Source organism: Pleurodeles waltl, chromosome 7 (genome assembly GCF_031143425.1).
Source record: "Pleurodeles waltl isolate 20211129_DDA chromosome 7, aPleWal1.hap1.20221129, whole genome shotgun sequence".
In the NCBI taxonomy this organism is placed as follows: domain Eukaryota; kingdom Metazoa; phylum Chordata; class Amphibia; order Caudata; family Salamandridae; genus Pleurodeles; species Pleurodeles waltl.
Genome location: NC_090446.1, coordinates 70,088,322 through 70,104,759, shown reverse-complemented (window position 1 = coordinate 70,104,759; position 16,438 = coordinate 70,088,322). Strand labels below are relative to the sequence as shown.

Below are 16,438 nucleotides of genomic sequence, written 5' to 3'. Positions count from 1 at the left end.
ACCGAGGAATCAGCCCACTCCTCTTACAAGGAGTGCACTTTATGATCTGATGCCTACTGATGACCCATGGGTTGGATGACTATAATTCTAATGCACGAGGGGGCAATACAGACTCTGAACTATACCCAGATAGGCCTCCCCCCGCTCCTCCACAGAAGGTACCAAAGAGTATCATGAAGAGATACAGAGGGTAGATACGTATCACAAGATGGACATGTATGTCCTCCAGGAGGATGATGACCTCCTGGTGGAGATGCTGTCTAAAAGCTGTGATAATGAGGCTAGTAACACCCTGGGTGGAACAAAACAAAAGCCCTCTCCCAGCAACCCACCTTATATACATGGTCAAGTACACCCTGACTCCCTCGTGGTCCACACCGTACGTAAGCGCACAAATGCCCAGGCCATAGGAGATGCTCCTCCTCCTCTGCCCACTAGACAAGGAAAGCAAGAAAATAGATGCATCAGGGAAGTGGGTAACGTCACAGACAGCCCTACACTGGAGAATCACCAACCCCATTGGCTTGTTCTCCCAATACAACAGGGCCCATTTTGATTACATGCAGGATCTACTTAACCATCTCCCCGAGAAGTTTAGGCAAAAAGAAGAGGAATTGGTGTTGGAAGGGAAGACAATCTCTAATGCTAACATCCTCACTGCCCTAGATGCAGCTGACACTACAGCATTGTGGTGGAGGTACGCTGCCACACCTGGTTCCCAGTCTCTTTTTAAACCTGAAGTGCAACAGCATCTGCACAACCTACCATTCAAATGCAAAAACCTTTTTTCCCCCGAAGGTTGGCCAAATGCTGGAAAAAAGTTTAATGGACACAGACACTGCCAAGGCCATGGGTGCCCTTCAAACATCTCCCCCCAGGGCATCCATGCAGAGGCAGCTAAACAGGACATGTAGTTAAGACTACCTCTACAAATACTCTTCCCATCCACCAGCAGTCATCATAGAACTACTCCAGGGGAGTCTCCAGGGGCCACAATAACAGGGGCAGGGGTAAAGAAGACTGTGGATAAGAGGCCTCCACCTCCAAACAGGGACTCCCCTACCTTCCTCCTATCACATCTGTTGGTAAAAATCTCCAAGATTTTCTCCCCCTCTGGCAGGAAATCACATCAGACAAATGGTTATTAGCCATTGTTCAGTATAGCTACTCCTTAGAACTTCTTGTACCGCCAACCAACATTCAGCCCTGAAGCATGTTCTTAGCAGAGATCATCTCAATCTTTTAGAGGAAGAGGTCCAAGCACCCTTTTAAAAGGGTTCCATAGAAGCAGAACCCATGCACCAACTGGGCAAAGGGGTGTACTTATTTTATTTTCTCATTCCAAACATAGACAGCTCACTCTCACCCATTCTGCCTCCAGCAGGTATGTTCTTTTAGAACAGTTCTGCATGGTGATGCTGGAGGATGTGATACCTCTTCTCCAGCAATATAATTACATGGCAGCATTATACCTCATGTATGCTTATTTCCACATCCCCATACATCCTGCTCAACAAAGCTACCTGTGTTTCAGGGTACGTGGTTGGCATTACCAATTTAAAGCACTTCCCTTAGCATCACCATTGCCCCAAGGGTCTTTACAAAGTCCCTGGTAGTGGTAGCGGCCCACTCAGGAGAGGGGTGGGCATTCACATTGTCCCATGTCACAATGATTGGCTGATTTAGAGTTCTAGCAGCCAACAGTGTCCCTATTATACACAAGCGACCATCTCCATTTTTCACAACCTTGGGTTTACCATCAATGTGGCCAAATTCCATTTACAACCCCTTCAAATCCAATCTTTTCTAGGGGAGGTATTGAACTTGGTTGCTGGTAAAACCCACCCAAGCTCTCAAAGGGTCACATCCTTCGGTCATCATGGACCTCTTTTTCAGCCACAATGTTGCGTTAGTCAGAACTGTAATGCGCCTGCTGGGCATGATGGCCTCATATATTGCTATCATCATAAATCGCTATCATACCCAAGCCCGGTACACATGCGCCCGTTGCAAAAGTGTCTTTTAGCACAGTGGTCACAGGCTGATGGTCAAATGGTGAATGTAGTGTGGTAAAGGCCAACCTGTATCGCTGTAGAAAACAACAACAACTTGTTGCGAGGATGTCCTTTCCTAGACTTCACAAGTCACCATTACTGCAGATGCCTCACAAGCCAGGAGACAACTGACCTGAATAAGGTCACAGTGTAGGGTGCTTGGACCCCAAGCAGCAGAGTCATGAAATGAACTACCACAAGCTTCTGGTGATACACCTTGCACTGAAAACTTTACTACCACGCATCAAAGGCATGGTATTTCTGGTCACGACAGACAACATAAATGCCATGTACTACCTACAGTAGCAGGTTGATAGCAACTCACTCTCACTTTCTTTGCTAGATCAGGAACCCTTGCATTTGGTGCTCCACAACCGCATTCAATTGATGGAACAATACTTTCCACGAGTGGACTACTCTGTGGCAGATCTGATAAGCAGAACTCATCAACAAGTCTGTGAGTAGGAACTCCACCCGCAGATCCTGCACCAGCATTTCCAAAGTTTGGGCACCCCGAGAATGCAAAATAGTTAAAGTTTGCCCCCAATTACCTGAACCCACAGTATGTAGGCAATACAGAATCAACTGGTCAGGGATATTTGCTTCCACATTCGGCCTCATCTGTTCCTTTCATGGGTGCTGTGGAAGATGCGGCAAACATCAGACTCCCCTCAGTAGCCCCCACCTGGGCTCGACAGGCCTAGTACTCAGCCTAGTTCTAAATGTCGGTGATCCCATACAAAAGGCTTCCCAACAGGCCAGACCCTCTCAGCAGGAACTATGGTCGTATAAGGTATCCAGATCCCAAGCAAGCCAATCTAGTGATCTGGCACCTGAGGTCTTCCATTCTGCAGCCTGGGTCACCATCAGGAATGTATGGGCATCCTGTGGGAGTCTCGCAGGCTCACCACACGTGCATGCCATGCAGCAAAGTGGAAATTAATTGTCCACTACTGCATTGACAACAAGTCAGACCACGTATAGCCTGCTACCTAATATTTTAGCTACTTGCTCAAACTTCAAAAGTCGCTGCTATCCTGCTCCTCGATTCAGCTCCATCTAGCCCCCAAAGTTGCATATATGAGAAAAACGGAACCTACTTCCTCCTCTGTATATAGCTGTAACCAAGGCACTAAAAGGGTCATTCCTCCCAGAGTCCCCCCAGCACAATATTCTCCTTACCAGACTCATGTGTCCATCTTTTAAGCCCTTACAATATTGGCCTCTCCAGTATTTTTCATGGAAGGTAGCATCCTAGTTGCGATTACTGCTTAGCAACGCAAGGTCTCGCACTGCAAAAGCCCTTCATCCAAGTTCACAAGGACAGAGTAGTGATCAGGACAAACCCTAAATTCCTTCCTAATTTAGTATCCCCTTTCCACCATAGCCAGACAATAAAGCTCCCAGTGTTCTTTCTCCAACCAGATTCGGTAGCGAAGAGGGTGCTTCATACTCTAGATGCCAAGTGCCCCTCATGTACTACATAGAAAGAACAAAACCTTCTCGCAAAGCATACCAGCTGTTTGTAGCCTTTGAAAAACCCAACAAGAGTCAACTAATATCTAAAGCAGGAATTGTAGATAACTAGTCAAGTGCATTCAAACTTCCTATAAAAAAGCCAAGTGAACACTCCTTATCACTCACAGTGCACATTCTACGCTCCAGAAGGCAAAAAAACAACTCTGACCTGTTGTGCAAAAAACAATCTAACATGGAGTTGATGCCCGTGCATATTGCAAACTAACAGAGGAGTTCATATACCTCATAAGTCAATAGACTACTTCGGATAGAACAACATGCAAAAGACTGAGCCCAACACTAGATTGCAGGAGTATGCAGAGCATGTGAATATAGCGCACTGCATGCTACAAACAGGTGCTAGTAATAATTAAGGGGGTTAGTAATAATTTTCTTCTGCCTCTGAAGCCACTCTCATCTTTCCCTACAGGCCATGGGCATAAAGATGATAACCAACGCTAACATACGGCAGCCAGTAAAATGTCCTGGACCCCCTATGTACATGCCTCAAAACGTCGGACTTCCAGGAGCTCCTGCAGGTGGTAGTGTTGGAGGAATTGGTCTGGCTGACCGTAGTACTATGGTATTCGGTAAGTATACCCTGTCCCTTTTCTCCTTCCATTACTTTTTTCACTCCTCGTTGCTCCATCACTTTCTGCTTCATATGACAAACATCTTTTTAGGTTTCACCTACTGACAGCTTTACCTGTCTGCCAGGATGTATTGTCACCACGCAAGACAACACACACATAAGGCATGCATATATAACAAAATAATATATAGAGAAGGATATTTGGGCATCTGCTTGCATCCAGTGCCTACTTTGGTTTAGCTGGCTGTTGCAAATAGATCACAAGGTGGCCCATTAGCACTGGCATCAGGCCAGGACATTTAGCAGATGGTAACATCTGAAAACTACTGTCTTTTGCCATTTGTACATAGATACACACAGAAAATCAAAAAGCCCTGCTACCACCCCAACACACACACATACATTCATGAACTCCCATATACAGAACCTAAGCCTCATCCCACTACTGTGGCCTGTTGCTCAATTGATTGTTCCAGTTCTGCTTTGTTGTTCCTGAGAAACGTCTTTAAATAATTGACTGAGGGAACTATCACAGTGACACACTGAGAAAATGTGATGTAGAAAATATGAGCCAGTCCATATACGGTGACCAGATGTTTCCAAGTCACTGAGACTATAACTCTCAGAATGCACTGATATGTAAAAGCAAAGTCCAGGAAAGGAAAGGTGGTGTCCAGTCAAAATGGGGCCATCTGGTCACCCTAGGCAACTCGGCAAAAATTCCAGCCTACACTTTGCTATGCACTGCATGTTCAAAAAAACTGCTTGCAAAACCCATTCCTAACTGTTCAGGGTTATTACGAGGCTTTCCAAAGATAAACTGCCACTAAGGGAAACAAGACGAACAGTAGAGTTATTGTGTTAGTGCCACAGGACTTTCTGAACTAAAAGGCACTGCACCCTCAAGCCCAAGGTAACTTTGCATGTGTCTATAATATACCATTTTACGGGCTACTTTCATCAGTGACTGGTTTCTATCTATGCTGAGTGACTTATTGCTTTATCTGAGCTGTTTTTTTTTTTTTTCACTATCCACATACCTAAAAGAAGGGTGCAACAAGTGCTGCTCTGAACTAGACACCCCCTGGATTTGCTATGTTCGTTCACCCATCATCAGTGGGAGACATATTTGTTGCCTCAAACAGGGCACACACCTATAGTTCACCCTTAGCTTCTTTACCAACTGCTGTGCCAATCTCCCCCTCCCAGCAGTGCCATTGTCAATGCTCTTTCACTGTCCTGCAGTTTAGGTGTGGCGTTAGGCAAGATCTTCTGGTTTTATTAATATATATACATATTGTACTGACTTGTATGCCAGCCCTCTTAATCCATTATTCTTTTGTTGTGTTATTCACATTTTGATTTTGCCCACTACAGCTCATAGCATGGGGCAATGAGTAGGCCCACCAGGGGCGGTGCCAATAAATGCATTAAGTAAAACAAGTTTTTATATATTTAAAGTGCAGCAGCTAATTGAGTGTTTCTGTCATTGAGCGAAGACTGCTCCTGAGGCTGCCAGGCAGGCCTGAGGGGGTGGGGCTTACAATAGCAAAAATGTCACCGGGCAGAGTCAGTTAGATTCCCAGCGCTGCGCGCACTTAAGAGCGAATGTCAGGTTGGGCAGCGGCCTTCCTACAGCCAAGCAGACATCTGCACTAGGTCTACAACACAGCCCACATTAGTCAGCTGGGGATGCCTCAAAGGTGCAGCCACCGGCCTCGGTATGAGCGGTGAGGTCCCCTGCCCCAGCCAATCCTAGCACTGCAGCAATAGCAAGCGCAGCGCCAGGATTGGCTTAGACTGAGAGGTGACGTGTTTCAAGGTGCCTGCATTCAGGATTCTACTGGTGCAGTGTTTATAGTGCATGGTGGTGCATGTGACAAGAGGCAGTGTGGGGATGGGGGAGGAGGCTGTCTCTCTCGCTGGTGTCCTGTCCTTTTTCGTCATTTACGTGATGCAGCACGAGGAGATAGGCCACAACGAGCGTTGGTTAATCCAGAAAACAGAACGGAGTTGTCTTAGTTTGTCGTTGAGTTTCCTTCCACAATCCACACAGGTAAGTAAGTATATTAAAAAATTAGTTAGTGTGATGAAATAATGATGTATTACAATTTGTATTCCAGGGATCATGTTGTTTATGATGCAGTTCAACTATGGTAGTTGGCTCTTTGTCAGCATCGGAGCCCGTGGACTCCCTCCCCCACCAGGACCATGAGGCGCCCACTTCCCTCGGTCCAATCAGCCTCCCAGCAGGGAATTCAAAATATCCCAAAGCATCAGGTGCCATACAGTCCCAGCCTAGAGGCCAAGACCCATTCAGGTGTGCTGCTCCCGGGAGGGCCACTCATTCAGGTGCACATCCTCCAGAAAGTCCCTGTCATCAGGGTCCAGAGTAGGGGGGGTCATTTTGGGAAGTAATGAACTCTGAGCCCCCTCTTCAAAGGGACCCAGGTGGCAACCTCCGTCTCTGTGCTGACAGTGAGTGACTGGCAAGGTGCGCGTTTAGGCCTCTTAAGTCCTAAGCATGTGCTGGTAGCATTTATTTACGAGGGCCCACTGCATCTGATAGATAATTTGTCTGTCTGATGCTACCTAAATGAATGACTACTGTCTTAAATATGTGCGTCCTCATTTATAGGTTATAAAATTAGATGTAATTTGTGTTCAGCGTTACTACCCCTAGTTTGGCCTTCTCCCACATTAATGGTGAATAAAAAGCAGTAATCATACATAAAGTGTATTTCTAGAGCACTACATTGGTCCCAATGTAGCCTCCTACCAGTGTTGCTTGCCACACTTTGGATGTTTAGCATTAGCTGGCTGAAGGGTTGGCATTTTATCCACCTGATAAGGATGAAAAGCTGACATTGCTTTTATATTTCTGGATGATTTTAAATATTCAACTCTACAGGGCACATGGGACACAGTGCCACGAACAGCCATCTAGGGCTCTGACAGTATTGTCCAGGGTTGTTGTACCGAAGACACTGTTTCACACCAAGGCCAACACGTATGTTACTAGTAACGTTGGAACACTATCGCCGGTCATGTGTGTTTGGACAGGGAAGCTTTTGCCTCATGAACACGGTTGTGCATGACTCAGTGTGGCATGCTGAATTGAAAAACAGATGCACCTGAGGGGTAAGATACGGTATGAGACAAGATAGCAGATGTATGAGACTTAAGTTCAGAACATCCCCTGCACACTATTATCCTGTCCACTCCCTTCACTCATGTTGTGATGGCATTGCATCCCTCGGTGAGGGCCGCTGCTTCAGAGTGTTCTGAGCCTCCCAGACCAGCTTGAATAAAAATCCAGGATTTTTGGAAGCAGCATCATAATATTGACTTCTCCTATCATTCTGAGTCATAATGATAGCAGAACTCAATAGTACGATGCTGCTTTAAAAAATTCTGGATTTATTTCAAGTGCGTTCGCTGACACTTACAAGAGACAGACTCCCATTTCCAACCCAGGAGAGAGTGTGTGTAACCATGTCAGATTTGATGTGTATAATTTAGGCGTGTATTAAAACTGCTCCTTTGTGCAGAAGTTGATAAGTGCGAGTCTCTGTGCCGGCTCAACATACTCTGTGATTCTGGGCAAAACACTTTCGGCCTCTGAAGAGTTTGGCAGATGGAAAACTTTGTCCGCCAAACTTGCAACAGGACAAGTTTCCGCCTGCTGCCCTGGCGGGAAACGGGCTACAGCAGAGTCTCAGGCTCAAATCGAGCCGGCGGCAATGCTGTAGACAGCAGGGTGCACCAGTACCCTTGCAATGTTCACTGTCTGCAAAGTTGACAGTGAACATTACGACGGTGCTGGGCAGTGGGGGCCCTGTACTGCCCATGCAAGTGCAAGCCCATGGGCAGTGCAGGGACCCCTGTGTGATCCCCTGCACCTGTTCTCCGCCGGTGGTGTTACCACCAGAAAAAGGCTGGTGGAGAACGAGGTCGTAATCTCCAGGGCAGATTAGGATCTCTACCACCTCTAGACCACTGGGATCCAAGATCATGTTGGAGCTGGCGGTTCCCTGGCTGTTGGACTGCCAGGGTTTTTATGTGGTGGTCGACCTCCACACCAACAGCAGTCCAGACCACCACTGCGAAGGTGGCAGTCGTAAGACCGCTACACTCATCAAGCCCTTAATCTCCCCGTGTGGTGCCTACCAAAAATGAATGTGTTGTTGTGTAATGTAGCTGGGGATCACGTACAGTGCTCCAACACCAATGGGACGAGTTTGTGCTTTATAAAACTGCAAAGAAAAAAAAAGTGGATCCATTTAAATGGGGGTAGAGGATTGCAGTTGGCAAACAGACTGTGTGTGGTATTTTCCTAATTCCCCTAAACAACACTTTCTACCTACAGACAGCATAATAACCGCTGGTGAAACTCTGCACAGTAAGTGCATATTCCAATCAAAGCTTCACTGCAGGAGTGCTGAGTAGTTATCTCATTATAGTATCATAGCGCCCTCTTCAGCATATTTTCAAAGCACAACAACACTACAGGAATGTGTCACGTAAATATTGCAGAAGGCTTTTCCAAGCTCGAGTACATACATTCTCAGTCAATGCATTTTCAATTATCTGCAGAACAGCGCGACTCAGATGTGGATAATTAATTTAAAACAACTCTTTCCTCAATGTGTTAAGCACAACTTAATTTATTTTTCCAGGCAGGCAGAGAGAACTCGCATTTTGTATTTTCTCACCTAGTTTGCAAATGCTTTAAAGACTCACCAGATGCTGCTAGCTCCGTGCCTCACCTGGACATTCGTTCAAATCCAGGCTGCACAAGGCACATCGAAACTTTTACAAAGGAAATCACGTTTTCAAAGAGCCTTTCTGGTCTGACACCTACTGTCTTCTACAAATGTAAATTGCACAATGGACTCGGCTGTGACTGTCGTGCCCGCACATCAGGGCAAGGATTTGCTCCTACAGCATAGTTTACAGCCCATCCCGAGCCCTGTGTGCTGTGTTGGTTTCTGGCCAGATAAATGAAATGCGTTCGCAAAACATTCGCATTTTACCACCTCTTCAAGTAGATGGTAACCCATTCGCAAACGAGAAGGGGTCCCCAAGGGACCCCTTCCCCTTTGTGAATGCATGCAAAACCATTTTTTCAGAGCAGGCATTGGACCAGTGCCTGCTCTTAAAAAATTAAAAGATAACTTTTCATTTTTCTTTTTTAAACGCATTCCGTTTTCCTTTAAGAAAAACGGGCTGCATTTAAAAAAAAAATTGCTTTATTTAAAAGCAATCACAGACGTGGTGGTCTGCTGAGCCCAGCAGGCCACCATCCCTGTGATTGTAGCCATTCACAATGGGTTGCAAATTGCGTCCTACCTCATGAATATTAATGGGGTAGGTCGATTTGCAAGCCGTTGGGAATCGCTAAATGAAACTCCTTCAGTTTCATACTTTCAAATAGCGATTACCTAATTGCGATTCGCAAAAAGTCACAATTAGGTAATCGCTATTGGAAAAATTGATACAGCTGTCCCCAAATGCGAACAATAAAATTCAAGCTATTTGTCAGATCTTAAACACACAGAACCTTTTGATAACAGATAAGCTAGGATGGCACCAATGCCTAGGGCTATAAGGACATCCGAGGAGGCCCCACTTTCCTCTGATGCGCTGTGCTCTTGTGAATAGACCAGAGAGTTATCATAGGACACTGTGACAGAATACATTGTTGTCTGTGTAACTTGTGTTATATTGATTGTAAGATTGTATTGATATAACTTACAAGTTATATAAAAACCAGAAGACACAAAGGGGGTGATTCTGACCGCGGCGGACGGCGGTCGCCGCCCGCCAAGCGGTTACCGCCGAAAGACCGCTCCACGGTCAAAAGACCGCGGCGGTCATTCTGGCTTTCCCACTGGGCTGGCGGGCGACCGCCGAAAGTCCGCCCGCCAGCCCAGCGGGAAACACCCTTCCCACGAGGAAGCCGGCTCAGAATGGAGCCGGCGGAGTGGGAAGGTGCGACGGGTGCAGTTGCACCCGTCGCGGGGCCCCCAGGGGCCCCACGACACCCCATACCGCCATCCTGTTCATGGTGGGTGAACCGCCAGGAACAGGATGGTGGTATGGGCTGTCAGAATCCCCATGGCGGCGCAGCAAGCTGCGCCACCATGGCGGATTCCCATGGGCAGCGGAAAGTCGGCGGTACACCGCCGGCTTTCCGCTTCTGGCCGCGGCTGTACCGCTGCGGTCAGAATGCCCGGCGGAGCACCGCCAGGCTGTTGGCGGTGCTACCGCCAACCTCCGCCATGGCGGTAATTACCGCCAGGGTCAGAATGACCCCCAAAGTGCCTTGCAAGCGATTCAGAACAAAAATTACAAAATATTTTTGTAGTACAAGAATGCAGTGCATGCATTTTGTGTGTTCATGTGTTAAATAATAGCCATAGGCTTTAAATATTGCAGTAAGCCATGCTTATTGCAATACATGCAAAACTGCATGTTCGTGTGTTAAATAATAGCCATAGGCTTTAAATATTGCAGAAAGGCATGCTTACTGCAATGCATGCAGAACTGCTGTTCATTCCTGCGCTGCTTACAACAATGAACATTCTGTGACCAGCTTCCATTCTGTGCCCTGCGGTGAGGTTGCTTAAAGTGCCACTTACCATCAGCACCCTCAGGCCCGCTTCCAGAATGTGGAAGTGCATGTGCAGCCATTGAGCGAAGATCTGTGATGTGGGCTGCCATGATAGAAGGCTGCAGTGGTGCTGGAATGGTTTTCAGAGTGAGATACAGGTGTCAATGTTGCGTGACTGACTGCAATCATAGGGATTGTGAAAAATACAAAGTGATCTCAAAGTCTGTAATGATGTAAGCAGCAGGTTATTCAGTGTAACCACATAACTTCATGTGGTTCTGTGGTTCAGTGGTTACACTGAATAACCTGCGTCTTACATCATTGTCATATCTCTTTATTGATGTCACACCTACACTTTCACAATTGCCTTATTAATCTTCTTGCTTTCTCAGATTTGCTTGAAAATGCATCAATTGACCACTCTTTTTTACAAAATGTCCCGGGGGGCGACCTCCCCTCCCCCCCCGAACCCACGTTAAGACAGTTTGGCTCGCTGGCTATGCTTGCTTGCCAAAGGTCACCAGCCACCACTTCAGCCATTGGCTAACTACACTCTGAATGATGACATTCAGCCATTATACAATGAGAACATTCACACACAAAGAAGTTCCCTCAGGTGCCAGGGTCTATTCTGGCAATGTTTGTGTTGTAAGAACAAAAGGATACTTTTGCGTTTCAACAATGTATTTTTCAGATTGAGACCCTAGCAGCTCGCCCAACTGGCAGGGTCAGTACAGGTCCCCCTGCCCAGCACCCTAGTAATGCGCACTGTCTGCTGTGGTGCTGCCCCCTGCGGGCAGCAGCGTTGTCACCGGCTCGATTACATGCCGGCGACAATGCTGCCGCCACTTTCATGCTGGGCTGACTGGCAGTAACCTTGGTTTCCACCCGTCAGTCAAGCGGGAAAGTCATAATAGGTTCGGTAGGGAGGTCACCCCAACAGTGGCAGCAACCCTGTCGGGTGTCTGGGGGACAGGTGTTCCTATCAGCCAAAATATAAATTAGGGCCACAGTTTTGCAAACTCCATGACGAAGCAAATCAAGCATTGGCCAACCAAAAAAGTTGGCAGTCCACACCAGAGCTATCAGCTTTGCTAATGCGTGTTATTTATTTATTTTTTCAACATTTAATTTTTTATTCTGTGGACACTTTGAATGTGTAGTATTTCTTTTTCTGCTTCTGTTGAAGAAACACATAAGAAGTCCTTTGAGATTTCTACACCGGCGTTCTAAAACAGTGGTTCCCAGCCTGTGGTCCGGGGACCCCTGGTGGTCCTCAATACCTCCTCGGGGTCCGCGGCTGCTTAGAAAATTAAATAATATTAACAGATTAGGTCCCCAGATTTCAGCAATGACCCAGTAGGGGGTCCCTAGATTCAAATAAAGATTCAGTGGGTGTCCCCGGGCTCCAGTTATGATAAAGTGGGGGTCCACAGAAATTAAAAGGTTGGGAACCACTGCTTTAGAACATTATTACCTTTTTCCTAAAATACTTGTGCAACTTTAATCCTGAAGGCCCTAATGTCTGTTTGCTTTGTTTTGCCACTTGCATGTTTCACTGGGACGCATTAAGTCACCAGCCCTGGACCCTTTTTTAGATTAACAAAAAAAAACTATTTTTATCTCACTTACCATCAAACAATAATTTAGCCAAGCCACCCATTAGATAATTTAAAACATTCCATTCTAGAGTGTGTGGAATCCACCAGCCGTTTTCCATAAATGACATTATGGTGTCCGTCATAAAGTTCATTATGCTGAACCATCACTTCCCAATACAGACTCAATTCTGTCAAAAACACATGGTGCTCATGGCAAGTACTTTACTTTTATCTAGCTAAGTTTGAGACCCTGTGAAATACGCCTTAGCAGCGGAAGTTTCCATGGCAAACCAGATGTTGTTTAAAACGCTCCCTTGCTTTTGAATCAAACAGGAAGAGATATGTTTTAAATAAATATCCTACCTATTTTAAGAAATAAGTATTTTGCAGAGATGAGCATTTTAATAGTCTCCATATTAATACGGCCATACCCCTGTTGCATGTAGTAAAGACAACTTAACAGACTTAAATCTTCTACTCAAACTGTACAAGGTCTCCATCTCGAAACTGTGTTTATGTCTGCATTACACAGCATGGTCTGACATGACGGCTGTATACACTTTATTCTTACAAACTTTAGACTCGTTTCCTGTAATAAAAAGACCTATACACAACTAACAGTACACAAGAATCATTTTAGTACATTTGCAATAAAAGGAGTGAACAATGATATTAACTGGATATTGCTCTAGACAGAAACAAAGAGCCACAGCCGCCATGAGCATGAGTGCGATGGAGAGACACAAAAGGAAAAAGAGGTTCTCTCACAGTCAAACGTATCGGCAAAAGTGCAATTATCCATATAACAGGGTCAGTGTCCAAGGCGGTAACAAACCCCCCGCAAGGCGGGACAAATGTAAAGCATTTACCAATGATAGAGGATTTTTGAAAGGCAAGCTCATGAATGAGTGAAAGTGATGGGCATGCGGTGGGCTTCGTTAAAAGCCCACAAGACTTACAACAGGTCAAAGCGCTTTCGTGCTCAAACTAAAAATGCCAAAATGAAAGTTTTATAATGGTGGCTGTTTTTGAATGCTGTTCTTACAATCCAAAATGGTTGCTGTGTCCAGCACGGGGCATTAAGTTATGTTGAAATGGTGCTTCGAAAGCACGCATCAGCTGTGATGGGGGCTTACCAGTGCAAACAAGCACTGGCAAATCCAATAAGACGGCATTTGCCTTTTAAAGGTGAGTCCTATTAGCTTTGGCAATGTTTGCTGCTCTCTGCAGCTATACCTCAACCCACTACACTGCTGGTGGGTGGCAGCATGGACAGCCCAGGGCCCACCCTCTACTGATATTTCTGACATTTTACCACATTCCTATATAGTTAACTTCACACAGTCTGTGTCATTTGCACTTTCAATACTGTCTGTTCAATGTATTAATTTTTACTGTACATTTTATTTGAGTTAGGTTTTGTGCTCCATACTTACCTCCGTCAATATATGATGTCTGTTTTGCTGTAATTTTACTACGCAGATAGAGAGGGGAGAGAGGTAGAGAAGGGAGGAAGAAAATAGAAAGGGGAGTAAATGATATATGTTAGGATAGAAAATAGAACAAAAGTGTAGAGAGGGGGCAAGAGAAAGGAGAGAGACAAGAAGTGTGAGACAGCAAGAGTGACACGTAGAGAGAGGCAGAGTACGGCAGGGATAGAGATAATGAGAGGATGAGAGGCACTTTCTATTCTCATTAACAGGTTTTTTTCCCCACCCCATTTCATACCAAACATGTTGTTAAACCCTCACTGGGAAGTTCAGCAAGAGATATTTATTGCACGCTCTTGATCCCCTTCCTAAATCTCATGCTGCAGGTCTATCAGGTGGTTCATTGAGGGAAGCATCACTGTCTTCTGTTCAGTCATCGTCGTCTTTGTTTTCTCTTAGAATCCATGCCAGAATCTGCACCTCTGCAGGCCAATGTTCCACCAGACTCTCAACCGAAGGTGGAAAAGCAGGTCCGGAAGCATTTCCCGGAGGACTGGATCTGGGACCTGATCGCAGTTGGGTATGTTGTCTTTACTTTAGTAGAATCTCTTGATGATATTTTATGTTCTTGATTCACAGTGACTGGCCTGTTGCTTAAGTTGGAATCAATTATTGCGTCATTGTCCACTGTCCAGTCTTTGTGTTACATTGAGTTTAAAATATTGTGGCACATAAATATCAGAAAAAATATTGTGTTGCAAAAATATCTGGGTATAGAATATTGTTATGAATATTTCATTTGGTAAATAATATTGTTTTTAAGAATATTGTTATATGTAATATCGTTTTCAGTAATATAGTTGTGAAAAATATGTTTTTTTAAATGATTTTGATGTGTTTGTCATTACATTCCTTTTTATGTGTTACAATTGTTGGCATAATTGTTATTAAATTTATAAAATGCAGTTTGTAATTTTAAGTGATTTAGGGCCCGACGTATGAAGCCAATTTGCATTTCTTAACGGTCAGAATTGCTAATTTGGGCCGTTGAAAAATACAAACTCGGCTTTTCATATGTACAAATCCCCTTTAAGGAATCGCAAATTGTGATTTCTACCCTGTAGGAATCGCAATTTGCGATTTCCAGCAAGGAAATCGCAACTAAGGATTTCCTATTTGCGATTCCTTTTCTGATGCACCATGCATTTCCTAAATGCAACTTGGGCATTTAGGAGATGCAATTACCATCTACTTGAAGTCTATGGTATCCAGGTGTAATTTCAAAAAAGCACTCAATTTTTTTCTTTTTCTTTTTAAATTGCAATAGAGCACACACATGACCCTTAGGCATATGTGTGCTCTACAGGTTCACCCCTATTTTTCAGGTGCACCAAGGGGGGCCTTTTGCCAATTGCCATCCTTGCTTTTGCATTTCCTTAATAGTGATTTCCTAATAAGAAATCACTATTTAGGAAATGCAAAACTGGCCCATTGACTCAAATGCAATGGGATTTTTTAGTAGTGATTTATTAATAGTGATTTCTACTTTGTAGGAATAGCTATTAGGAAATCAGTATCTTAGTACATTGCATTTTGCATTTCTTAAATAGCGATTTCTATGAAGTTGCTATTTAAATAATGCCAAATTTGCATTTTCGTAATCTGGCCCTTAGTATTTTTTTAATTATTATTACTCATTTATAATGTTGTCCTGAGCTGTTGGTTTTGCAAGGGCATAGAGTGGAAAAGTATTTAAATTAAAACTGTTTTAATTGCTGCTAATTCGTTTTTTTATTGTTGAGTACTTTTTTAATTGAATAATTATATAAATTGTTTCTTGTTATATTATTTTGAATTTAAAGTTGTAATTTTAATTTTAATTTGAGTTTTATTATTAGCAATAGTAAATTAAGCTTTAGTCGCTTTTTGGGGCTTGTAGGGATATATGGTAGAAAGTAAATCAAATTTTAAATAATTGAAATTAATGTTAAATAGTTTTGGTTTATTTAAGTTATATTTTAGTTATGGGTTGTTGAGTTGGTAGAGGAAAAGGGTGTGAAGTTAAATAAAATTAAATGGATTTTAATTTGTTAAATTATTTGTTAAATATTATGTATTAATTATAATCCAGAAAATACATAATTCATTAATTACTGATATTTTTTCATGCTGTATTTCCTTTAATATGTATTTTAGTTCTTATATGTTTATGGCACTTCTGTTTTTTTATTCTGTGCTATTTTGTGGCAGGTAGTATGTTTGGGAGTATAATAAATACATCATAATTTTTATGTTAATTGGTTTGTATATTTAACTTATTCATTGGTAATTATGTATATTTTTATATTAGTTTTCAATTTATGTAATGTTAAGTGATTGTGAAATTTTTATTTGCAGAATGATTTTGTTTTTTTAAATTTGTTTTTGCTTTTTTTATGTATTAATTTAATATAAATAAGTAATGGTTTCCTAAATTTGTTGTTTTTGGTAGTCAGGGAAGTTGATAATAATATATGTATTTTATTTGTTTACTGTCTTTTTTAATTTATGTTTTATTTTTGTTAAAAAAAAAAAAAATATATATATATATATATATATATGTATTTTCTGAATGCTGTAATTTAAAA

At 43.5% G+C, this 16,438-nt stretch overlaps 1 protein-coding gene across 1 annotated transcript in view; it reads left to right on the top strand.

The window, feature by feature from the left end:
• Positions 1-16,438, top strand: part of LOC138246810 (alpha-2-macroglobulin-like protein 1) — a 184,323-nt gene that overhangs the window by 65,877 nt on the left and 102,008 nt on the right. The window contains exons 15-16 of the mRNA XM_069201572.1: positions 13,452-13,569; positions 14,271-14,391. Coding sequence (XP_069057673.1) covers positions 13,452-13,569; positions 14,271-14,391 — 239 coding nt within the window. The remainder of the gene's footprint in view (positions 1-13,451; positions 13,570-14,270; positions 14,392-16,438) is intronic.